The 25,001-nt window shown below is 41.8% G+C and overlaps 1 protein-coding gene across 1 annotated transcript; it reads left to right on the forward strand.

Moving 5' to 3' along the window:
- Positions 1-711: 711 nt before the first annotated feature.
- CD163 (CD163 molecule) lies at positions 712-24,741 on the forward strand. Its single transcript, XM_071763127.1, has 16 exons — positions 712-839; positions 5,919-6,233; positions 7,650-7,958; positions 8,434-8,748; positions 9,558-9,869; positions 10,298-10,615; positions 11,351-11,665; positions 15,868-16,182; positions 16,908-16,970; positions 17,054-17,368; positions 17,563-17,598; positions 17,891-18,028; positions 18,320-18,415; positions 19,039-19,122; positions 21,304-21,477; positions 23,880-24,741. Exons 1-16 carry the CDS (start codon positions 764-766, stop codon positions 23,984-23,986), a joined length of 3,288 nt encoding a protein of 1,095 aa, XP_071619228.1. The 5' UTR covers positions 712-763; the 3' UTR covers positions 23,987-24,741.
- Positions 24,742-25,001: the final 260 nt, after the last annotated feature.

Below are 25,001 nucleotides of genomic sequence, written 5' to 3' on the forward strand. Positions count from 1 at the left end.
CTTTTATTTCCCTAAATTGATCGTTCTGGAGTCAATGAGAGAGTAGGCAGAACTACGAGCAATGGTCATACATAAACTGAAACAAAAAGAAACTCAGCAGAGGAAACCCAAAGCTCTGTAATTTGCATTCTAAGGTAGATGGTCTTTTAAGAGATTCTGCCCATGCTGTTCTCAAGTTTTGACTGAATAAGAAAACCCTGAGAAATTCTTGCCTCAAAGTCAGAGTGGGTATAATTTTTTACTCAGAGTAGTACAGCTAGTGATTAACACCACTTCTGTTAATTTTTATTGTGAGTTCAACTCCTCCCAATGAGATCGATGACCTACAAATGTAGGGATTTTCTTTGCCTCTTTGTCTTCCAACATGGTTCATAAAGTGACCAATACTTTTTGCACCTTCATATCTCTTTGTTAGGTGAGAAATAACCCTTTTGCATACTGATCTGTGTTTACCACTGATGTTGGTCCCATAGTAGAACAAGACAATAGTAATGATGACATCAGAAGCGCCATCATCCTTCATATATGGTCATAGGTACAATTTTCAAATTTTATTGGAGCTTTTCGTTCCTTCAGATTTGAGATTAATCTGTTGGTAATGTCTAAAAAGGTGAAGAATATTTCTATTGGCTACTCATGGAGTTCATGCTAGCATGTGAATCTATATATTTCCTCCTTTGTTGTCATTTGCGAGACACAGAGAAGCCCATGCAGAGTTTGGCCTGAAGAGACAGTGCCTAACAGAGTGAAATTTCATCTGTCCATGCTCAGGATGGCAACAAAAGGACATCTTTCTGCTTCAGTGTTGTGGCTGCTTCTCTCCATTCAAGTCTCCTGGGGTAAGTACATTATTTCACACAAGTGAGATAGGAAAATACTGTAAATTCAATATCAATAGTTTTTTATTTTATTGACTTGTAAGGCAAAGCGTCAGTAAGGTATTTAAATACATTTCTGTCTTTGACTCAATCTCTTTGGAGATTCTGGGGGAAAGAAGGGTAAACCCAGTTTGCCACTGGGTGACATACAATCCTCTCAGTGGTTCCTTTATATCTGAAGCTTAACACTGTTTGTCTTTGTTCTTCTAGTTCTATGTGTACACATTTGAAGCTGATAATGACAGATTTTGTAATCCCCATTTTTGTCTCTGTACACATGGAGATGACACTACGGCATGGTGACTGGTGGTCACATCCCTATGTGATTAGAACAAGGCTTGATGGTTGATAGTTTGATGTACCATGGCCCTCATCCTAAGGGTTGTCACCAGCTGTGTGGATGCAGTCACAATTCAAGTGGATGGGAAGAGAAGGCACAGGGCTTTCTGTGCAAAGGAGCACGAAGAACAATATTAAACATTTGCATTCAGGCATCTTTATAGCAACGTTTGCGTGTCAGCTGAGCAGTACTGTAGAAATGAGTGAGTGTTCTGCCAGCTTCTTTTCAATAATAGGGAATAGTACCAGAGTGACTCACTAGTAGACAAAAGTAGCTTTACCTTGGCACTACGATAAGCACTTACCACATCTCTGCTCTGATGGTACTTGCAATCTGGCTGCTGCTGCAGCCCCCCCTGCTCCACAGAGGGGTGCAGCACGGAGGCAGTGTGGGAAGCATGGCCATCAGGGAGCGAGTGAGCCACCTGCAACCACAGCAGACCTGTGCTGAAAACCTTCATGTGTGCTGAAAACACAGACCTTAGGGTCTGGGTGCAGGGATGCATGACTTATTCTTATCACCGGCCTACGAGGGGAACCATGTCTTCAACTGGAGCAAGCCAAAATCCAAAGGCTTCTTATCCAAGCATTTTGTGACTAGCACCACTGAAGGCACTTGTGGGGCATGCTGTGGAACATGAGGAATACAAAAGAGTACGTATATGCCTATTAGTATCATAAAAAATCATTTAAGATGATTACAGCAAAGGATCGTTTTGACTAGGGAATATTAAAATCTGTTGATTGTGTTATGCCTACCTCTGCATCCAGTCTTTTATACTATCATGTGTTCAAAACATCAGATGTTGGATTATTTAAAATTTCAATTGCAGAGAACAATCAGTCAAGTGAAGAGCTGTTTTGGTTTTTATTCTATTATTCCTGGATATGGCTAACAGAAATAGGTTAACTGGTTCCTTTCATCATGTATTTTGAATTTATTTTTTCTTATAATTTATTTCTCTTTTAAATGTACATATATGTTTAGCTGAGAAGGGTCTATTTTTGTGCTATGTTCTCTAGAACATCTTTCAGAAGAATCTTAAAAAACTTCCTACAGAAATTGTCCTTTTGAGACAACATGTTGCAAGTAGAAGAAGATTTTTTCGTTACCAGAGGCTTGTCCTGTGAATGTGAGAGACTTTTGTACTCAGGAAAGTTCAGGAGAATGGACAGTTTGCAGAAAATTTAGTTTCTGGAAATTGCTAGTTGTCGGGCACTGCAAAAATCTCCCTTAAACTTTTTCTGTTTCTGAATCTAAGTGATTGTCAGGAAATTGTGAGGAAGTCCAGCAGTGTTAGCAAAGAGGTAAAACCTTTGCCTATGTATAAGAGGTGATCATGTGCCAAAGCTATATTGTCTCTGTGTTAACATTTCAGGCTTGGTTGGCTATTAAATGGACAACAGATATTCTCTCATAACCCTTTTCCCTTCCTAGAGGGCAAAGGGAAAGAGAAAAAGGGAGAAAGACCTACAGGTTGGAAAGAAAATTAACACAGCTTTAATGACACAATAACAATGAAAAGAAAAAATATAATAATATTAATGGGAAAATCATGAATTATATACACAAAACTAATATCAAACATTGCTGATGACAATCACATCACCATTGATGCTGCAAGGCAGCCACTGGGAAAGTTGCAGACTGGACTCAGTGGGGGATACAGGAACTGTGTCAGGACCAAAGGCACAAGAATGGACAGAGTCCTTCTTGGATGCTGGCCAAGGGAGAAAAGAGCTTGACCCTTGTAATCCTTCATCTTTATACTAAGTGGCATGTATGGGATGGAACACTTCGTTGTTCGTTTTGGGTCACCTGTCCTCTCTGCTTCTCCCAGCAGATATTCCCCTTCTACACCCTTTTACTTACAGCACATAAGAAATTTAGCAAGGACCTTGCTTTCTGTAGGAATAAGTAAACAGATTTTCATGAATCTGCCAGACAGAGTTGATGGCTTCAGGAGCTAGGAGTCTCCATAATGGCCCATTTAGGTCTTTCTGGGCACCTGTCCTGCCTACCTGATGAACAGTCACAGAGTGGGGTAAGAATTGGAAGGATGAAAGAGAAAAACTCGTGGGTTGAGATAAGGACAGTTTAACAGATAAAGCAAAATGTGCACGTGGAAGCAGAGCAAAATAAGGAATTCATTCACAACTTTCCATCAGCAGGCAGATATTCAGCCATCCCCAGGGCAGCAGGGCTCCATCACACATAATAGTTACTTGGGAAGGAAAGCCACAACTCCAAACCTCCCCCCTTCCAGCTTTTTTAGCTCTGCATAAGGTCATATGGACTATGCCTTTGGATATCTCACCCAGGAAAACAGTTGGAAATAGATGCTCATAAGAAGACACAATGGACAATGTGGAGTAGGTGCAGTGCACAGGCAGAAAAGCAAACTGATCAGCAGCCTGCTTACCCACCACTGGTTGCTTTTCACAGAATGGTTGAGTTTGCAAGGGACCCCCGGAGGTCATCTGATCCGACCTTCCTGCCCAAGCAGGGTGACCTAGAGCTAGTTGTCAGGACCATGTCCTTGGAAGGCTTTGGAATATCTCCAAGGAAACCATCTCCACAACCTTCCTATGTAACCTGTTCCAATGTTCACTCATCCTCATGGTAAAAAAGTATTTCCTTAGGTTCAGATGGAAACTCCTAGCTTTCAGTTTGTGCTTTCTGACTGTGGTCCTTTCATCTACTTACCCTTCTGTTTCCCAATGCTTGCTCTGACCCAAACAGCCCTGATCCCTCCCTGATCCCACCTTCAATTTGTCTCCAAAAAATCCCATAATAAGCCATGTTTAATTCCAAGATGCTCTCCTCTTGTATCCTATAGGGAGCCCTATGCTCCCTAGGCAGTAGTGTCTCTCCATCTCTAAGATAACACCCAAACCCCTCATGTTGATACATCTGATTTTTTTTCACACCCACACAATGATCGCTCTGCTGAGAGAATCCTAGAAGGGGTCAAGATAGGGTCCTTAGTGGATTACTGGGGTTCCCCCACCTGTCATTGTTTCTCTGTTCTCCTTTACACATAGAGTCACAGAATGGTTTGGGTTGGAAGGGACCTTAAAGATCATCAAGATCCATGCCCTTGCATGGGCAGGGAAACCTTCTGTTAGTTGCTCAAGACCTCGTCCACCCTGGCCTTAAACACCTCCAGGGATGGGGCATCAACAGCCTTCACAGGCAGCCTATTCCAGTATCTTCCTACCCTCATGCAGAAGAATTTCTTCCTGATATCTAACCTAAATCTACCCTCTTTCACAGGGAGACAAGCTTTTTATCCCATAACCTAACAAATGAATGCCATCCATATTGTTATTTAATTTCATCAGTGATGGAATTTGGAAGAAGGTTGGGGATTTTTTTGTTTCAACATTGGTTTTCACAAACATCTACAAAGAAATATTGTCTATGTCAATTCAGAATATTAACATGCTGTGATTCTGTGATCATGTGTATGCTTTTTACTCAAGCAGAGATGAACCTTTCTGCAAGTAAAGAATCTTTTTTGTGAAAAAACCCCTCAAGACAATTCCTGAACAAGTCCACTTTTCTTATTTTTGTGTCATTACATCCTAGAATACACACTGCAGTTTTTCCCAGTGTTTACTGTATCTGTGTAAGATGCAGACTCAGAACTGTTCCCATGTGTTTTTTGGGTCCTAGCAGCCTTTGTGTAGCTTGGCTTCCTAAGAACTGCTTGTGTCCCACCATCATTCCTGTATTTGAATTCTCCCTGTGTTTTCTAGCCTTTAAGTCCCTTTGCTGTGTGACTGAATAATATTTGAAGTATCTATACTAGCAGTCCAAAACTGTAAAGCAAGAAATTGACCTATGCATCTTTCCTCTTCTGTCAGGCTTTTTTTCAAGTGCTCTGTGATGATTGTGATGTTATTTTGTAGGCCAATATGTAAAAAAACTGGAAAATGTGTATGAATATAAAAGGCAAGAGGTAGACATGGGGGAAGAGCAGAAAAGAAGGGTTCTTTGGGCATCAGACTCACCCTAAGAGATAGTGGGCATGAAGAACAACATGAAGAACTAAGTACCTGTCTGCCTTCTGCTCATGTTGCTGCATCTCCTTAGATATCCTGCCACTTTCATGAGTAATTAGCTTTTGTCATCTGGTATCTCTGACTACAGGACCCCCATGGCTAGGGCAAGAGAGGAGGGAAAGAATAAAGAGCATTGGGACACTGAATTGCAAGCAATAATTTGTCTGAGAGGAAGAAGCTGAGGCAGACAAGAGAAATGCTTCTTCACATACACTGTATATATACTGAACATGGGAATGAAGAAACTGGTACCCATTGAGTATTTCCAGCTAGATATCATCACAACAGAACAACAAATAAAAAAAAGGGGTTTCTGTTTAAACCTTTGTGAACCACACAGCAGGGACATTACTCAGCATTTCCCAGCCCCGATTGATCATAGCTAAAGAAAGCTTGCCTGTTGTTAGAAATAAGTTATATTTTAGCAGCACGGATAGCTCAAACTTGTAAAGACACAGCTCCCTGTAAAAAAAAAAAAATTAAGTTGTACTGTTCAGGAAGCTGAATCATATAAGTCTGATTTAAGAGTGCTTCAAAACTAATAACAGTGTCATTAACTGTCTGCATTAGCTAAGTGTGATTAGGCACTTAAGGGTCCTTTCCCATACCCTTGCTCTTTCTCTGTATATGAAGGTGCTGATGAATTGAGGCTTTCAAATGGAACTGGTCCCTGCTCTGGGAGAGTGGAAGTAAAACATGAGGAGCAGTGGGGAACTGTGTGTGATGGTGACTGGACCATAGAAGATGCTGAGGTTGTTTGTAAGCAACTACAATGTGGATCTGCTGTTCAGGCCCTGAATAGTGCTCCTTTTGGAGAAGGAACCGGACCGACATGGTTGTACCGAGTTGATTGTCATGGTGATGAAACCACTCTCTGGAACTGCTCACATCCAGGATGGGGTTCTTTTACCTGCCCTCATTACTTTGATATTGGAGTGATCTGCTCAGGTAAGAAGTCATACAACCTTTTGTAATAGAAAAATGCTATGAGACTGGTATCAAACTTTGCCTAAGCCAGATAGAGCCAAGGACTGCACAGATATAACACTTTCTCCATGGCTTCTCCTCAGCCAAAGCAAGTTGCACCAGCATTATCTCCTGATGACTACAAGCATATGTCTCCTTTACCTGGGCACAGCAATGGCATAGAATTAAAGCAGACAAAGAAACACTATTTGTTTCTACTATAGCTCTCCCAGGCAACAGGAGAACAGTGCTAAAATTGTCTTTGACAATTTTAGGAATGGGGGCTAAAAAGCAGGTCTAGATGGAGAAGCAAGAAAATGCTGTGTTGTTCCATGCAACCGCACTTCTTCTCCAGATCTTTGTGTAAGCGAAGACAGGAGAGTCTGCAATGGCAATCAAATCCAATATCTGTTTGTCTTTCTTTGCAAGATACACCTGGTTTTGCTCTGTAGATGAAGCACTACTGCAAGAGGTTTTTGCTTCCCAGCCTCAATACCTAACATTAGTCCTTTTTGGTTTTTAGAAGGTTTAAGCCTCACCAGGTCCCTCTGAATGGCAGCCCTACCATGGGGCTTACCGCTGCCACCCCCAAATGCATGACCTCCTTCAGATTGTTGGTAAAGATGCTGAACAGAACAAGTCCCAGGAAAGATGCAATAAGTGGTATTCTACTTATTGCCAGAGTCCTGGTAGAGTGCAACCCACCAATCACAACTCTCTAAGCCTGACCAGCCAACCAGCTTTTTAACTTTGTAGCTGTCTGCCCACCCAGACTGTAGCATCCTAGTTTGGACACAAGAACATTGTGCAAGACAGTGTCAAAGGCCTTGCTAGAAGTGAGGTAAATTGCATGGGCTGGTCTCCCCTCATCCACAAATCCAGTCACCTTATCAGAGAAAGTGGTAAGATCACACAGGCATGATTTACCCTTTGTAAATGAATGCTGACTCTTCCCATTCACCCTCATATGCCCAGAAATGTATTCCAGGAGGACCCACTCCACATTTTACCCTGTAGACCTCCAGAATGTCTTTTTAGCCTTTTCTTTTTCTTCTTTCTGGAGTGCTTCAGCTTCCTATTCATTTTAATAATGAAGCATTGAGGACACATACTAGTAAATTACTATTTATATATTTATTTACATGGGGACTGTAATTTCTTAAGCATTCTGTTTCCTTCTGTAGCTTCCCAAGGATTTAGTATTTTCACTGACTAAAAAATAAACCTTCTCACATACCATTTTCTCTCTTGACAGTAGCGTACAGGAGTGGCCACAATGGTTCCTGGAAAGTGCCAATGGTCCTCAGAGAAGGGCCTTGCCCATAAAAGTATGGTAGTTATTAAATTAGGTCAGTACAATCAAACATTGATGTTGGATTTCTTGGGATTTTTTTCCAGGTTTCTCTGGACTGCACCTGACTGGAGGGGACACTGCCTGCTCAGGACATCTGAAACTAAAGATGGAAAAAGCTTGGGCTACAGTCTGTTTTTCACAAGTTGATTTCAAAACTGCCTCTGTTATATGTAAGGAATTAGAGTGTGGCCAGCCTGTGGATATTGTGAAAGGAACTCACTCTGGAAAAAGCCATGAACTGTTCTGGCAAGAAGAGTTTCACTGTGTAGGGAATGAAACTCACCTTGCACATTGCCCCAGGAAGCTGTACCACAGTAAGACATGTTCTCATGATGCCACTGTTGTATGTTCAGGTGAGACTTTGGACTGATATTTGTAATTTAAATGTATCCTATATGTCTCCTACCTGTCAAGCCTTTGTACATTTCTGTGGTCCACAGAGTTCTTGGGTGCTTCCCCTATCATGCCTTGAGCCACCCAAGGAAGGCCAGGGAGTAATAGAGAGGAGCCTCACAAACTCTCTACTGAGAGTCTGCATTTTACATGGGCTGTTCTAAGCACTTTAATTCTGCACCAGCGAAGCAAAAGTCAAAAGGGCTGTAATTTATTTTGTGATACTAGGGGTGTGCACTCACTAGTGCTGAGAACTCTTTCCATGACTTTCTTACATGTGTAAGAGGAGAAATAGCAAGAGCAGACTATGTGGAGAAATTAATTTATTTTCTGTGCTGCTATGTGTATGTTAGATCTCTCTTACAATTTTCAGTGCAATAGCACACACACACTCACACAAAAAGTAACTGCTAAGTTCTTTTATTCTTCCTGCAGGCTATGGTGGGTACAGGCTGGCAAATGGCAGCACCACATGTTCAGGGAGAGTAGAGCTGCTTCATGGAGGCACATGGGGAACCCTGTGTGACTCCCTGTGGGATTTACCAGCTGCCAATGCCCTCTGCCGGCAGCTGGACTGTGGGGTTGCCCTACTAATACCAGGAGGACCATCCTTTGGGAAAGGAAATGGATCTATCTGGAATGGCACATTCAGCTGCAAGAAGAATGGATCACACCTGAGAGACTGTCCTGTGAGTGTGCTAGGTCAGGATGAATGCCCTGCTGGAAAAGTTGCTCAAGTGGTATGTTCAGGTGAGTAGCGGAAAGGTCTAAGAGAAGAGCTGAAAAATTCCTTCTTTGAGGAAAAGTATGGACCCAAAATCCAGAGGGTGCCTGTGGAGCCAAGTTGTTCTTTTTTCTGCTGCTATTGGCATTTCCAGGATTTGAGGCTGCACTTCACCTGTACCACAAGGCTGCTCCCTGTGAAATGCTCCTAGTGTCAGGGAATAGAAAGAACAGGGATCCTCCACAAGGTAGGATGAGCTGGGGGCAGAGGATGAGGACAATATAAGCATTGTCCTTGCCCATCAGGGAACAATCCAAAGCATCTGCACAGAGGACAGAGGAAGGTATTGATAACAAGGCCTATGAACAGTCTCAAACAAAGCAAAGCAATCAATAAAATGTAGGGTCCATTTGGAGGGAATAGTTAGGTGTAGCAGCAGGCAAGACTGGATGCAGTTACACTAGTCACAGACTAAAGGCCTAGTCCAGGTTTAAGTGAGGTCTTGGATCAGCAGCCAGAGGATGCATAGCAGGAGGCTCTAGGTGAGGCTGCTCAGGACAATGAAGATCTATTGTTTCACCCAGAACCCTGAAACCTAGTGCCCTGAGTTTAAAAATTGCAAAGGGGCCCACGTCCTGATTTCTAGTCATTTTTCACAGTAAAATAGGGTAGGCTGATATATAGTTATGCATATGGAATTTCCAGTGGTCCAGAGGGGAGACTTTTACTATTGAATGCTAAGGAACAGTCACTCCCATTTCCCAGTCACTTCCAGGTCATGCCCATGAGCAGTTACAAACATGACATCTCAGTACTCACTTTCTCTTAAATTCAGGGTGCGCAGGGGGCAGGTTGGTGAATGGCAGCAGATGCTCTGGCAGAGTGGAGATCCGCCATGGAGATACTTGGGGAAAACTCTGCCACTCCCACTGGAATTTGCAAGCTGCCAGTGTTTTCTGTCATCAGCTGAACTGTGGCTATGCAAAGTCAATCAAGGCAGGAGACCGTTTTGTGGATGGGAATGGGCCTGTTTGGAGAGATGCTTTTCACTGTGAAGGAACAGAGTCCTGCCTGTGGGATTGTGCTCAAGTGACTTTGGGCAATCCAGCTTGTTCAGCCAGAGAAACAGCCACTGTTATTTGCTCAGGTAGGTCAGGAGTAATCTTTTATGTGTAATGCATCCTCAGACCAAAGGAGCATTAGTGATCTCACTCTGCCAAGTCACTCTGGTATGTAAGCCTTTCTTTAGTACCCTTTCCTTTCCCCCTCACTCCCTTAACCTTGGCTTCAGCTCAAAAACTTCATATAGTGGAGGGATTCACATTATTTAGCTGTGCCTGAGTCCTCACAGGGTCTGGTCTTTGAGCTGGGAAAGCTTTTCTCGTTTCCTGTTGCAGACCCTTATGTGCATGAAAGCCAAGAATGCCTTAACAGAGGCTCTGCCATTAACCACTGGTTAGAATTATTTTTTTACCAACATAGAAATTTGCCTTCCATCTCTTTCCTGTGTGCTATTCTACTGCAGTAAGAGCAGTAGATGTTATTTGATACATTTTCCAAATCTCTTGAGCCCAGGTCTTGCTGAAACAGTGAGAGTCACAGGTGGTGAGAGCCACTGTGATGGGCGAGTTGAGATCTCTCTCCATGGCACGTGGAACAGAGTTCTGGATGATGACTGGGACATCAAGGATGCTCAAGTGGTATGCAGACAGCTCCAGTGTGGAAATGCTGAGAAAGCCTATTACATTCCAAGGTCCAAGCGAGGCACTGGTCCTGTGGGCTTAAGAAATGTCCAGTGTGCTGGAAATGAGACTCAGCTGATGCTCTGCAAGACCTCCCCTTCTCAGACAGTGCCAGCTGGGGTTGCTGAAGATGTTGGTGTGGTTTGCTCAGGTGAGTTATTGGCCTAAAGGAACAGAATGTTTCCTGTGTTGCCTGTAGCCCACCTTATGCTGTGGTCTCACTAGATCTTAAATAGGCAGAGGTCTGATTTTGTGATACCCACCTGCTTGTATGGTCTAAGGAACAAATTATAGTTAAAGAAACAATTTTAATTTACATAATTCTCTCCTAATCTGAAATTCTTAAAGAATTTACCTCACAGAATCAAAAAGAAGTAACAGAATACAGAAGTGCAAAGAACACTAATTTGGCCATGATTGCCACACATTCTGTCTGTCAGTTGGGAATTAAGAAGGCTTTATTATGTGCTATTTCTCTATTTATGGATATATAAATATGTAGCCTTTCCAAAGTAAATAAGAACTGTTTCTAGTCTTGTAACACATCTGTAACAGAAACTGTCTCTATCTAATGAAACGAGTTTAGATAGAAAACAGCTTGTCAGATTTTCTAAGATAAAGTGATCTGCATATGATCTTAATATGACTGGACACTCCTTGTTGCCACACCTCACAGGAATGATTCAGACTTTTACCCGATGCAGGAACAGGCCTTTCCCTTTATGTGGTTTTAGCATCACAGGAGTTCTGCCCAAGAAACCTCAACAGAAGAACTGGAATCTAACAAGAATATGATGCCTTAAAAGTGCTTTAAACATAGAGCCATTGCACTGGCCTGTGCTTTATCATCACACTGCATGTTGACATCTGGGCTTTCTTCCTGCAGGTAGCAGACAGATTAGGCTGGTGAATGGAACAAAGCGTTGTGCTGGGAGAGTAGAGCTTTATCATCATGGCATCTGGGGCACCATCTGCGATGATAATTGGGATCTATCAGATGCTAATGTTGTTTGCAAACAGCTGGGATGTGGACATGCTATCAAGGCATTTGTCTCTGCTCATTATGGCAAAGGTTCAGGACAGATCTGGCTAGATGATGTGAACTGTACTGGGGCTGAATCTGACCTCTGGACGTGTCCCTCTAGGTCATGGGGTGAGCACAATTGCCAACACAAAGAAGATGCTGGAGTCTTGTGCTCAGGTATGTTTGGAGGATCCTTCTCTGAGATTGTGGGTTGAAAGGGGAGGGTTACATGAAGGGGAAGCTGAGCATAGTGGAGACTTGCTTGGACAGCCTTTTGCTCTCTCTTGACTACAAACATAGCTGGTCAGCACATCCCTTCGGTCCCAGCAAGATGCAAGACGACCTTATTTTGTAATAACACATGCACAAAGTGTGAGTTGGTGTAGAATATTTGGCAGATAAATGAGAAGGTTTCCATAAAGGTTTCTACAGCTGGGGGCTGTGGGTGTTTCTTGTACAGGAGGAGGTCATCCACTACCATGTGCCCATTACAGTCATTTGCAACTGGCCCTGAAACCAAGGGAACCAAAGCATCAGCAAACCATAGAAGCATCTGGTGGATCTGCTTCCGCATCTTAAATATGCAGCAGCTTCAAGAGAAATGAAGTGGAAAAAGACACTGGAGACACAGTATCCATGCCAGAGAAGGTATGGCTCTGAGAGGGCTGTGGCCTGTGGATCAGTCACACTGGAACAGAAATACTTCTGAAGGGACTGTAGGCTATGGAGCAGCCATGCCGGTGCAGAGGAAAATGAATAAGAAGCAAGCAGGCACAGAGAAATCCCATAATGTCCTGCACTGCCACCCTCACTGAAGGAACTGAGACAAGTGGAGTGGATCAAAGGTGTATCCCTCAGTGTCTGTTTAATTGTTAATGTTTTACATTTTTATCCTCACTACCCAAAGAAATAATTAAGATTATGTTAAGAACAAAAATTAAAAATAAGTGAAATTTCCCAAGTGGAAACTGTTTTGCCCATGACATCAGACTGTAACTGTGGGAGGCACTCTTGCAACACTACAATCTGGCTGAATGACTACCATGGGACTAGAATAATTGTAGTGAATTCAAATCTCCAGAGAAGCTTTGACTCTGATACTGGAAATTTGGTGTGGTGTGGTGTGATATACCCACTCTTGGGAAGGATTATTGGACGCAGGTGGAGAAGGGTATGAACCAGAGGTAAACTGGTAGAAAATGGAGAGAGTGACAGACCTTGCTAGAGGGGAAGATGACTGGGAAGAACTCTGGAAGGAGGAAGGAGGAAGAAAGTCTAAGCTTGAAGAGATGGGTTGGATACACTTTAATTGTTGCCACTGTCCCTATTGCCCCTGTCATCCTTGACACTGATGACTGAAGATGGATGAATGGATGGGACAGGAAGGCTTTGGGATTTTTGCAATAGGCACAGGTGAGAACTAGGTATGGGACTCCTCAGGACTGTCTAATGCCTCAAACATTAAAAAAATTTGCTTAAATAGAAATAGACCCAGTCAGTCCCTATTTTGATGAAAGCAGTATCAAACCCCAAAATAATTGTTTCCTTTGAAAAAGAAGGCATGGTCTTAAACACACAGTAACCTTAACAACAGTCCTGTTTGACTTGTGTGTGGGACTCCTGGAGAATGATGATTTACAATAGATTTCAGAGCTCTGAATTAAGTCACACACTGCTAAAGAATGCTTCTGGTATGCTACAACAGATCTTGCAAATGCGCTTTTTTTTTTGTTGTTGTTTTTTTGTTTTTTCCCCTCCAATCCTACTGGTCAAAGAAGAAAGACTTACTTGCCTTCACCTGGAGTAGTATGCAGTACACCCAGAACAAGATGTCACAAGGATGAAAACATGGAAACACAGCTCTCACTATCTGCCATGGCACCACCCACCAGCATTTAAAACAACAGAATTCCAAAGTAGTTTTCCTCTACCTTGATGATGTATTGACTGGAGGAACAAGTCTAGTAGTACTAAGTTAAGAGGTATAGAAAATCATTCTCTTATTCTGGATTTCCCATTAAGAACTCCAAAGTAAAAAGTACCCTCAAGAAATACAGGTTTTAGGCATGCAAAACGGATGGAGATATTTTCCAGCTGACTACATAGCTTGTATAAACACCATGGCCCTCCACATAATAAATGGGAACCCAGACCTTCTTGGGCATTACTGAATTTTGATGTATGCACATCCCTGGTTACAGCCAGTTAAGCAAACCCACAGATAAAATGACCTAAAATAAGTCTCATTTGGAGTGGGAAGAGCAACACCAGCAAGCTTTGAAGCTGTTCATCAGAAGATGATAATTAGCATTAGGACCAATATAGGTACGTAAGTATATAAAAAAAAAAATGTTATATACACATGCAGGAAAGAAAAGCATCAAATGGAGTTTGTGGCAATGAACATCTCAAGAGATGAGAGACACTGTTGGAATACTGGAGTCAGAGCAGAAAAAAACTACTCACCTTTAGAACAAGAAGTCCTAGCCTCATATGCAGAGGGTGTCTGAGCACCACTGCAGTGAGTGCAGAGAAGTCACTGTGGTTATGCCCTAAACTAGCTGTCCTGGATTTTAGGTGCCAGAATTCAAAACTACAAAGGGAAGAGCAACCACAACTACATGGCAAAAATGGCTACTGGACCTTTCCCAGTGTTGTTCCAAACTTAGGAATTAGTTGAATTCACTAAGTCAATGGCCAGCAAATTAATAGTATGAGGAAGACCAAGTGCCTTTGGCTGATGAAGCCCTAGCATATGATAAATCAAGTACTGAAAAAAACCCACAGAGTTTGTTCACTGTGGGAAGCACAGCGGGAAACAGGAGGTGGAAATCTTTGGAACCCCTCTACAGGAGAAGTTGCCATCTGGAAAGAGACTTGAAGAAGTTTGAAGGACCTTGACAACAGCGTTGAAACACTCATGAGCATCAACAGACCCACATATACAGACTCCTGGGTGGTGAATAAAGTGGTTAGGAAATCATTTAAAGAATGAAATTACTGGCAGCAGTGAGGAAAACCATTTTGAGTAGAAGCATGGAAAGCAGTACAACAGCTGCTTGAGGAAAAACCTACTTACTATGCCATGCTAATAATGGATATCTCCCAAATTCAAAGGCAGAGAAACACAGCAGCTAAACTGACCAGCTAGTTCAACCTGACAGTTGAGATTTGTGAAAAAAAACCTATTTTTAGGTAGATTATCCCATGACTCTGCTGATCATGCTGTGAGAGATCACGGACAAAGAAGACTGCGTAGGGCTGTCTTGGGGAGATATAATGCAAGCATTTAAGCAGTGTGATGTCTGTGGAATAGCACAACATATTCCACGGAAACATATTCCATATGGAAAAACATATCATAACAAAACTGTTGAAACAGCATGCACCGTGAGAGAAATGAATGTTTGGAGATCACTGGCAGGTGGATTATACAAGACACCCCCTTCTTCCACAGCACCAATGAAAGATGCTATGTTCTCACAGAGACTGAGCATCACAAGTGGATAGAAATTTTCCACTCAGACAAAATGCATCCTGAGGATGTTTGGATTGGGAAGCCTGCAAAAGCTGAAATCCCTAAGAAATTGTTCTCTGTTTTTGAAGGGCAGTGTTTACTTAATTAGTTGGTCTTTGGAGAAAGAACAATGAAATGTGTGCCTCTGCATAAAGTAAATAGAAGAGAATTATCTTACTTTGCCTCATAAACTACGTTATTTTTCATGCACGGACATAGTCTGAATTTTGTAATAAATAAATATTGAGATCAGTATGATGTTAACTCCCATAATGTGGCTCCCAGAATGAGGTAGCATTTTATTGGCTATAGGTGCACATTGTTACAGTGTCAATACCTATTGTCTGGGACTAAGGGTAGAGTTTATAATGTATGTTTTTTGATGATAGTAAAGTAGAGTTTATAATGGATGTATGTTCAATTGTTTCACAGAGGTGAGAGGTGAAATGTGTGGCCTGTACCTGGCAGCATTTCAGGTTGCAGGGGTGCCCTGTGCTTCTGCAGGGAAGACATTCCAGCTGGGTCTTAAATTATCGCAAACAAGTTATTGCATACCAAAACTTCAACAAATCAGAGGAGCACATAGCACCTATGCTTCAGCTACCTACAGCCCTGCAACTGTGGGGTGTGGCCATCACTGTTGTTTTTTTATGCATATGCTGGTGAATGCTGGTTAAATAGAGAGGATCACTGAACAATTTTTGGTTTTAAGTGTTTCTCACTTTTGCAGCTCTTTCCTTTGGCACATCATTCAAAGTGATGAACGGGATTATTAGTAGATTGTGGATTTCTCTCATCATAGGCAAGTTCCTAGCAGAACACTGCCCTTCTAATTCCCTTTTTATGTTTTCTTCACTTCTAGAGTTCCTGGCTTTGAGGCTGGTGAATGGCAATGAATGTGCTGGGAGGCTAGAAGTTTTCTACAATGGGACATGGGGAAGCATTTGCTCCAATCGTATGTCTCAACTCACTGCAAGAACTGTATGCAAACACCTGAACTGTGGAGATGGTGGAGAAATTGCAAGAGACTTCCAATATGGCAGAGGTTCTGGGCCCATGTGGCTGGATCACATTGAGTGCACTGAGCAACATAGCTCTCTCTGGCAATGTCAGTCAGATACCTGGGATCCTCACTCGTGTGATAACCGAGCAGAAGAGACTCATATTTCTTGCACTGGTAATTAGAAATGCACCTGTACAGGACTTTCCAGACATATCCATAAACCTATGTAGGCATATATGAACACTGTAGTAATTACCCCCTGTTCATTTGTTATCTGGTATTTAGTATTTCTGGTTTCATGTAGATGGCACAGACATTTTTCTTCCCCTATATCCCTGATGTAAACGAGTGACTTAAAATTACCTGAATGTCACCAAGTGCACTTATCCAGAGGAAATCCCAGGGAAGTCTGTGCTAGAACATTGCCATTGCATTTTTAAAGTAAAAATATATGATACACTGTCAGTCTGTGAGATCTGAATAAGGCTCAGGTTTCTCAAGTCTAGAGGTGTGTACGTGTTTCTAGATGTAGAGAGGCATATCAGTGTATCAGTTTAGCCATGGAGAAAATGTATGAACTCTTCAGTTCTAAAGGTCCATTTCTAATGTCTGCTCTTGTGATAGTATTTAGAACTTGTGGGTTCCCACTCTAATAGAAATTAATTCTTGATGACATTCAGGTCTCCTGAAAGGGATTGCAGCTGCCTCACACAATAAGAAAGAAATCACAGTCATTGGCAGTATTATTTCATTCACAGCAACAGCCAAACAATGATCCACCATGTACTAAAGTGGCCATACATATGTATTACAGGAAAAAAAAAATTATTAATTATCAGGCTCCTTCAGTCTTTTTAGAGAATAATCAGATTACTCACTTTAGTATTTAAATTCTGCAGGAAGAAAAGAGGCAACGTCTCCATCCACATTTGTTGAGTGTCCAAATTCTACAAGTTGTTCAGGTACCTCTACATCTGTTTCTCCTTATTTGTCCCCATAGACCCCCCTGTTGTTTCAGTAACACATCAAGTTTCTGTGTTTGCAGACAGGGAGAAGTTACGAGTCATAGGAGGAGAGACTGGATGTTCAGGCAGAGTGGAGATTTGGCAGCAAGGTTCTTGGGGAACAGTGTGTGATGATTCCTGGGACATGGCAGATGCTGAAGTTGTATGCAAGCAGCTGGGTTGTGGATCTGCTGTGTCTGCTCTTAGTGAAGCTGCCTTTGGGGAAGGGACTGGTCCCATATGGCTGGAGAAGGTGCATTGTAAAGGAACAGAGCTTTCTCTTTGGGACTGTCCAGCTGAGCCCTTGTTCAGCAAAAACTGTGATCACAAGGAAGATGCTTCTGTGGATTGCTCTGGTTAGTGACTGATCCTTTGGTTCATTACACAGATCTGGGAAGTAAGTAGATAGAGGAACACCATGGCAGCCATACATCCTAGTGACTATCCCTTTCATAATTTTGACTACAAGAATCTCACAAATGATGTGAAGATGTTCTCCCAGCTTTCACAATTTCCTCTTCCTTAATCTGGACTCACTTTTCTTTTGCAGGTATGATAGAAAAAACAGCATCACCCACTAGAGCAGGTAAAATATACCTTCTTCCTCTTTCTTTATCCCATCAAATGAGGATTTTAATGTCCCTGATACTGCATAGCAGGTAAATCAGCACTATATTCCAGCTCATCAGAAAGCATCCCCTGCAGCCTTTTGTAAAGGAGAATGGAGAGGTACTATCCCCAGTTGCTTGAGCAGGATCCACAAATGGGCAGCAGGTGACCTGCCTCACCCTGCTACCATGGGCACAGCAAGACGCTATAGAGGAGCAGCCCTTTGAGTCACTTGATTATCCACTTGCTTTTCCTTCATTTCCATTCAGATCCTCCCCGTCACCCTGCAACAGATACGATGAAAATGTCAGTGCCTGTCATCCTCTGCATTATCCTGGGGGCCCTTCTCTGCCTGGTCCTTGCCATTCTTGCTGGACAGATCCAAAGCTCCAGGGCATGGCAGAGAGGTGGGTCCCTGGGATGAAATGCCTCCTCGCCATGGCTGAGCTCTGTTGGCTGACGAGGCCAGGGGGATGGGTCACTGGCATGAGTGGCATGTGCTGCCACAATGATATTTGCACATAGCACCTGGCAGTGTAAGAGCCCAGCAGTGCTTATCTGCAGTCAGCACCTCTCAGTGACTTCCTAGGTACCAACCAGGTACCAACTATTGCGACTCCTTTAGGTCGCTTCTTTTCATGACTCCAGTCTGGGTATGAGCAGAAACTCTGTGGATAATCATTGCCTTTTACTTTCAGGCTCCAGAGTATCCTATGACCCCTTCTCTGAGGCTGTCTATGAAGAGATTGACTATAACCTGATGAGGGGAAAGCAGGGCATGACTAGCCTCTCAGGTCTGTGTGTCTTGCTCTTGTCACAGAAAAATTCCTCCTGATAGCTCAGATCCTGGATCTGATACTTGACATCTCCCAGATCTCCTGGGTAACCAAAAACTCCTAGATTTAAGGAGTGGGGTTTCCAGCCCATTGGGCTCTGCCAGTTTCTCTCCTAAGGACATTTTGTGCTCTCCTCACTGCAGCCATAGAGCATAGGACAGTACAGGTCAAACAAACACCAACATCATTCCTAGAAAACCAAAACCAAAACCAAAACAATCCTAAAACTCTTCCCAAACAAACGAACAAACAAGATACCATGAAACTGTTCAATTATTTAAAACCAGGTTACAAATAAAGGAATAATTTTTATCTCCTGACCAGAAGATATGTGTCTCCTCCTGACAACTGCTTTTCTCCCTTCATGGTTAACCTTCCCTATGAGCCATGAGAGGTGTTATGGGGCCCCTGGGGGATTCTTGACTATTCCACTAAATCCTTTATCTTGAAAGAGTAATACCAACTGTCCCAAGAATGTTCTTGATTTGGGTATTATTATGGTAGCCTACTCTTTTCCTCATTATACTGTCTTAGCAACTAAGGAGAGTTTAATCTGAAAGCACTCTTTCTCATTTGCCTAGATTCTCATTCAGAGAGATCAGAAGCAAAGACACAGTTTTACAGTGGAAACAGTGATGAAGAAAATGGTCCTGAAGCAACTCAAGGTAATGGAAGATGGGGATGCTACAAAGAAAGAGACCCCAGATCAGGGTAGCTTTGAATTTCCACAGCATTATTGGTGATTAAAACTTTTTTCTTGTTGTTTTTCATGTCCACTAATGATCTTTTGATGTCAGCCAGAATTTTTTCTTTGTCTTGTGGTGGAAGAATGTCATACAATATCATATGCAAGTGCTAGTCTTCTTTTCTATGTGAGAATTTTAAAATAAATACTTATCGGTAGTATTGTACTCTTCACGGGTTACAGTTACATGACTCCAACAATCTGACAACTCCTTCTCCCAGAAATTGCAGCTATAACAGCTTTTAAGCTGTTGCTTCATTTCTGAGATAAATGGGAACAATTAAGACAGAGCATAAAAACATGCTCCAAGTAAGAACATTGGTATGCCATTGCTGTTTATTAGGAATTTTAATACAAGTGATCTGAAGAAAATGAAATTTGACAGATGCGGTTTTTGGGTTTGGTTTTATTTTTAAAAAAACCTGAGGAGACCAGGTCTGTGAAGAACAACTGCATTTTCCTGGAGCTGATCAAAAAGCTCTTTTAAGTATTGCTTAGTCATCAAATGCCAGAGGCACAAGCAGTTTTGGACCTCAGCTGCCAGTACTGCTGACTCTTTGCTGAGTATGTCATTAATTTCATTTTCTACTATTTTCTTACTTGTTTGCTTTAAATTTTAAATTAAACTAGAATATTTTCTTTTCCTTGCTTGCTTTGAAATGCTTATCAAGAAGGAAATTATTCCAAATAAGATCTATTTTTCTTGTTCAGAGTGAATATTGAGTACTAGATAAAGAGTGAAATAGGAGTGTTTTGATTGACTTTTATTTTTATACATGTATTATTTGCATTTCCATGTGTGTATGTACATACTATGAAACAGTGAAAACTAATACTCTCTGAAGGATGGCATCCAGTTAAATACAGACCACAAGGGTAGCTGACCCTGAGGAACTAAGAGAGTTGGCTATTCACAGAACTGGGGTTGATAGATGGGCTATTCATTTGATAATTAATTGGCTGGATGGCTGCATCTGAAGAGTTGCAGTTCAGTGTCCAGCTGGAGATCAGTAACAAGTGATGTCCCTCAGGGGTCTGTACTGGTACCAGCACTGTTCAGTAACTTATAATGACACAGACAGTGGGATTGAATGCACCCTCAGCAGGTTTGTGGATGACACTAAGATGAGTGGTGCAGCTGATACACTTGAGGGAAGGGATGCCATTCAGAGAGACCTTGAGAGGTTTGAGAAATTAACCTTTCCTTATTGAGTTCAACAAGGACAAATGCAAGGTCCTGCATTTGGCTCGGGGGAATTGCCAAGATCAGTACAGGCCGAAGGATGAAGGGATTGAGAGCAGCAGACAAAGGCTTGAGGATACTGGTGGGTGAAAAATTGAATGTGAGCCAGCAATGTGTGCCTACAGGCTAGAAAACCAACCATATCCTGGGCTGCATCAAAAGAAGCATGGGCAGCAGGTCAAGGGAGGCAGTTCTGCCCCTCTTCTCTACTCTAGTGAACCCCCCAGCTGGAGCACTGAATCCAGCTCCACAGCCCGCAGTCCAAGAAGGACACAGACCTGTTGGAGAAGGTCCAGAGGAAGGCCATAAATGTTAACAGAGGGCTGAAACACCTCTGCTATGAAGAATGGCTGGGAGAGTTGGAGTTGTTCAGCCCGGGGAGGAAAAGCAGAACTGCAGATATTTTTCTCCAGAGTTTTGGCCTAAGTTGTGTAGCCACACATCCATTGGCAGATGGCCAAGTGTGACTACTTAGCAAGACTGTTCCAGAGAAATTTAGCAGAAGGTGGTTAAAGCAATGAAAAGACAAGGAGATAAACAAGGAGTAATTTGTCACCTCGAAATTATAAAATGCAACAGGGAAGTTTACTTTAAAACCTGTCACTAACTGCTTCTTCTCCAGATCTTATTCCTCCTCCTCCTTGCCTCCTCCATGTTGATTTCCACTTTCTACTTGTCACAGCAATGTATAACATTTATTGGAGCTATATCATTGTTATCTCGAGTACCTGAGAGTCCACAGGAGGATTCTGGATTTATGATTGTTCATTATCATCATGATAATGTCAGTATTACAGGCCCTAATTGCAGGATCGTCAGCCATTTAGCTCTCTGTTGGCAGATCTCTCTCCTTTATAGTTAACACCTGTACCATTCCAGAGGTCTCACCCCTGCCTGAAAATACCCTGGAAGATAGCTATGATGATGTGACAGAAGCTCCTGGACATAGAGATGCTTCTCTTTCTGAGCAGAATGGATGGGAAATCCCTGAAATCCCTGAAGAAAGGGACAGAAACAACGATTCACACACAGGTAAGTCCAGAAGGTGCTGTTTTCGTAATTTATAGTTACTGTACTGGACTCAGAGAAAATCAAGGTGGAGAGTAGCTAGGTTTCATTTAGCCACTGTCAGGAGGAACATGACCAACCTGCACAAAGAGTGTAGGTTATTCTGATGTTATTCTGATCATACAGCCAGTCAGTAGCTATGTTTTCAGTTATGTTTATCTATACCCATGCTGTGTAAGGGTTGTAAAATCTTTGCCTGAGTCCTAGCCTAAGTCTTCACTGCAGCAAATTAAAAATTTTACTAAAATAACTGTGGGGATAAAGGAATTGCATTCACCCCTGTAACAACCTTTTTAAGTACACATATGTGCCCTCAGTTCTGTTTTGTGTTTTGTTTTTCTAGACTGCAGCCACCTAAATTAACCAGTTTTCTACTTGGGTCTGGTTGACTAGACCTCTGTTTATTGTCTATGTCTCCATGCAGGCTGTGTCAATAGATCCATGTCAAAAGTGTTTAAACACCAAAATTTTACAGTACTTCTGTCCAGCATGGTACCAAAACTGTACTAGTACCAGGTAGAGTCAAAGGACTACTTCCTATGACTAACAGGATATCCTTCTCTTTATGCATGCCAGTGTGATGTCTCCCTTTTTTGCAACATGATGCTCCTGACAGTGTTCAGTGTCTGCCCTTATAATATTCCAAATCCTGCTCTGCAAAATACAACATACCATTACACACCAATCTTTGTAATGATGCAGTTGATTGTTTCTCCTGTCATCTGTAGTCATGTATGTGTCCCTTTTAGATTTCATTCCATTTTCATCCAAGTTTTGACAAGTTTTCAATTCAGTTCAATTCAATTCAATTCAATTCAATTCAATTCAATTCAATTCAAATATAGTATGGGATCACTTGAAACTATATTAACATGTATTTCATCTTAAGACTTAATATATATATATTTTATATATATCTTACATATATATATATATATAGTTGTATGTAGGGCTATCAAAGAATCTTACTTGTGAGATACACTAAGAATACTGTTTTTACTGTATTTTTAGTCAGTCTATAGAGGTTTGAGTTAGACCATATTTTTCTAGTTTACTGATAAAATAACATCTGAGGTGAGTGAGAATTTTATATACTCCCTTGAAAAACCACTTTCAGATAATCAAAAAGAAAAATCTTATCTATCCAGTAGCTGTCCCTGCATCTTGTATCTCTCAAGTTGCTGTCACCTGCATATACTAACCCCGGAGGCCCAGGAACCTACTCCAATTTCTGGACCTACACACACATACACACATACACGCACACAAATGCTAAGTAACTGGCCTTAGATGCTCTATCCAACAACTGGAATCCCCTTGTTTTCCAGTTACTTCACACAACCACATGCACGCCAACACCCACACGTATGCACAACATGTCCCCCAGTAATTGGGTTTAGATATACAGTCTATCAAGTAAGTAACCCCTGACTTCCCTGACCTCCCCCAGTTGCTGATGTCTGGGCATGTGAACCCCTGACACCCAGAGCCCCACCCCAGCTGTTGGTTTCTTTGAGGCTTAACCTCTCTGGTATCTCCAGATGGTGGCATCACAGACTCAGAGACCCCTCTGACCCATGGTCCATTGACGTTGTTGGCACATGGACCTCCATACACACACACACAGAACAGAGAACCCTGTTACTAGGGAAACAGTTAGAAATGGAGCTTAATAAGAATACAGGACAGATGCCACTGCTCAGATGCAGGACATGGCCAAACACACATACCAGCCAGTAACCTGTTTACATGCCACCAGCCCCATTTATACCCTTATTCTATATTCTGATGCTTCTCATTTTTCTCCCCAAACTACATTGATCTTTTTCTGTGCTTTTGTTTCCTCCCCTAAACATCCCATAGTAAGTTTTCTATAATTCCAAGATGTTTTTCCCCTGTATCTCATACTAAATCTCGTAACTTTGTGGGCAACAACACCCCTCAGTCACTAAGATGGGATATATCCTCTCAATGGGTTTCAAACATGGGCAAAGGGCTGAGCAATCTCCTGTGATAACTCTGGGAATGTCAGATCAGGGCACACTTGTAGGATGAACAAAGACAGGTCTGCTGAATTTGCAGTGTGTCAGATAACAATTGAGGCAGTAAAGTAGTTGGGTTATTCAGGAAAATTGAAGAATTGCCTTTACTGCCTGTTTGCAGGAAACAGTAAGTTTTATTGCTGTGTATGTGACGTAAGTCAGGATGAGACAAGCATTCCTCAGATCCTTCACATCCACACACACTTATGGTTCTGATTTCTGGAGAAGAGAACAGGCAGCCCATGCTGCCCACAGCACAACCATGCAAAGTTAATACATACAGGATGTACATTTATCTCAGTGTTCTTCCCTTGGTGCTTTCAGACTGGAGTCCTAATGCATCAGGAAACAGGACCTCTGAGGCCGAGAGAGATTTATCTTCTGCTCTTGAAGATGCAGGTTATGATGATGTTGAAGAGCTGGGACACTGATAGAGATTGATGAGTTGTACTGACCACATCTGGAAATACGCCTCTCTTCATGGAATGCTAACTGGGTCTAATGCATTTAGGATTAGTTTACCTCAGTTTGGTTTATTTGCATAGAAGCAATTACATACTTAGAAAAACACAAACATTACTGTTAAGGAAATCTAATTTCCCATTTAATTTCTTGTTGACTAGACTGTCTGGACAGTTTTTACTTTTTTTTTTCTAAATATTTTCATTGTGATTTTTTTCTTGCTGAGTTAATTTTTCAACTTGGATCGATATTTTCTTATCATAAACTGTTTAAGAATCTTGCTTCAAACTTTTGCTTCTCCTTCCAGATACTGAGAAGTTTTCTTGAGATTATTAAGAACAGGGACTAAAACGCAAGAATACTCAGCAAAGTTCTGTTTCACCTTTTGGATATTCTTGTCACAGAGATTGTAAGGACTCTGATTAATTTTTTAGATAGTGATTTGTGAGATGAGAAAGTCAGTAAGAGGTTATTCTTGTCCACACTTTAGAAGCAGGTATGTAATTTGAATTATGTATAAATGAATCAAGCATTTGATTGGAGGGAAAAGCTTCTCTTCTCTTGTCTCTCTCTATACCATGATGACTTACTGTCTCTCAAACTTAGTCAATATACAGTAAGAGAAAGATTAAATTTTTTCCACAGATTGCAAGTGGTGGTCTGTCATGTATCTTTTAATTGTATGAAGGTAGACAGAATAAATTTGTATGTTGATAGAATAGAAGGTGAAGTATTATTGTCTCAGCTCTTAATTAAATTATTTTCAAGTCTTCAAACAAAAAGCTGTCACTGCATTGTCATCTCCTTTGGCCTCCATTTATCACTCACAATCTGAGCCCTACAGTCAATGTTTGCAAAGAACAGGAAAAGGCAGCAGAAACAGAAGGAGGAGAATAATTCTATGCCATAAATAGGTGTAGCAGGTTGACTTGATGGGATTTATCCCTAGACCCCGGGGGCTGATGGCTGTCCTGGAACATCCCA

This window comes from Heliangelus exortis, chromosome 1 (assembly GCF_036169615.1).
Source record: "Heliangelus exortis chromosome 1, bHelExo1.hap1, whole genome shotgun sequence".
Taxonomy (NCBI): domain Eukaryota; kingdom Metazoa; phylum Chordata; class Aves; order Apodiformes; family Trochilidae; genus Heliangelus; species Heliangelus exortis.

Bases quoted from the DNA above. Each gene is read 5' to 3' on its own strand.
- CD163 (XM_071763127.1), top strand. From the start codon at position 764: ATGCTCAGGATGGCAACAAAAGGACATCTTTCTGCTTCAGTGTTGTGG. The intron at 17,369-17,562 runs GTTAGTGACTGA...TTTCTTTTGCAG, and splicing joins TGCTTCTGTGGATTGCTCTG to GTATGATAGAAAAAACAGCA. The intron at 19,123-21,303 runs GTAATGGAAGAT...TCTCCTTTATAG, and splicing joins TGGTCCTGAAGCAACTCAAG to TTAACACCTGTACCATTCCA.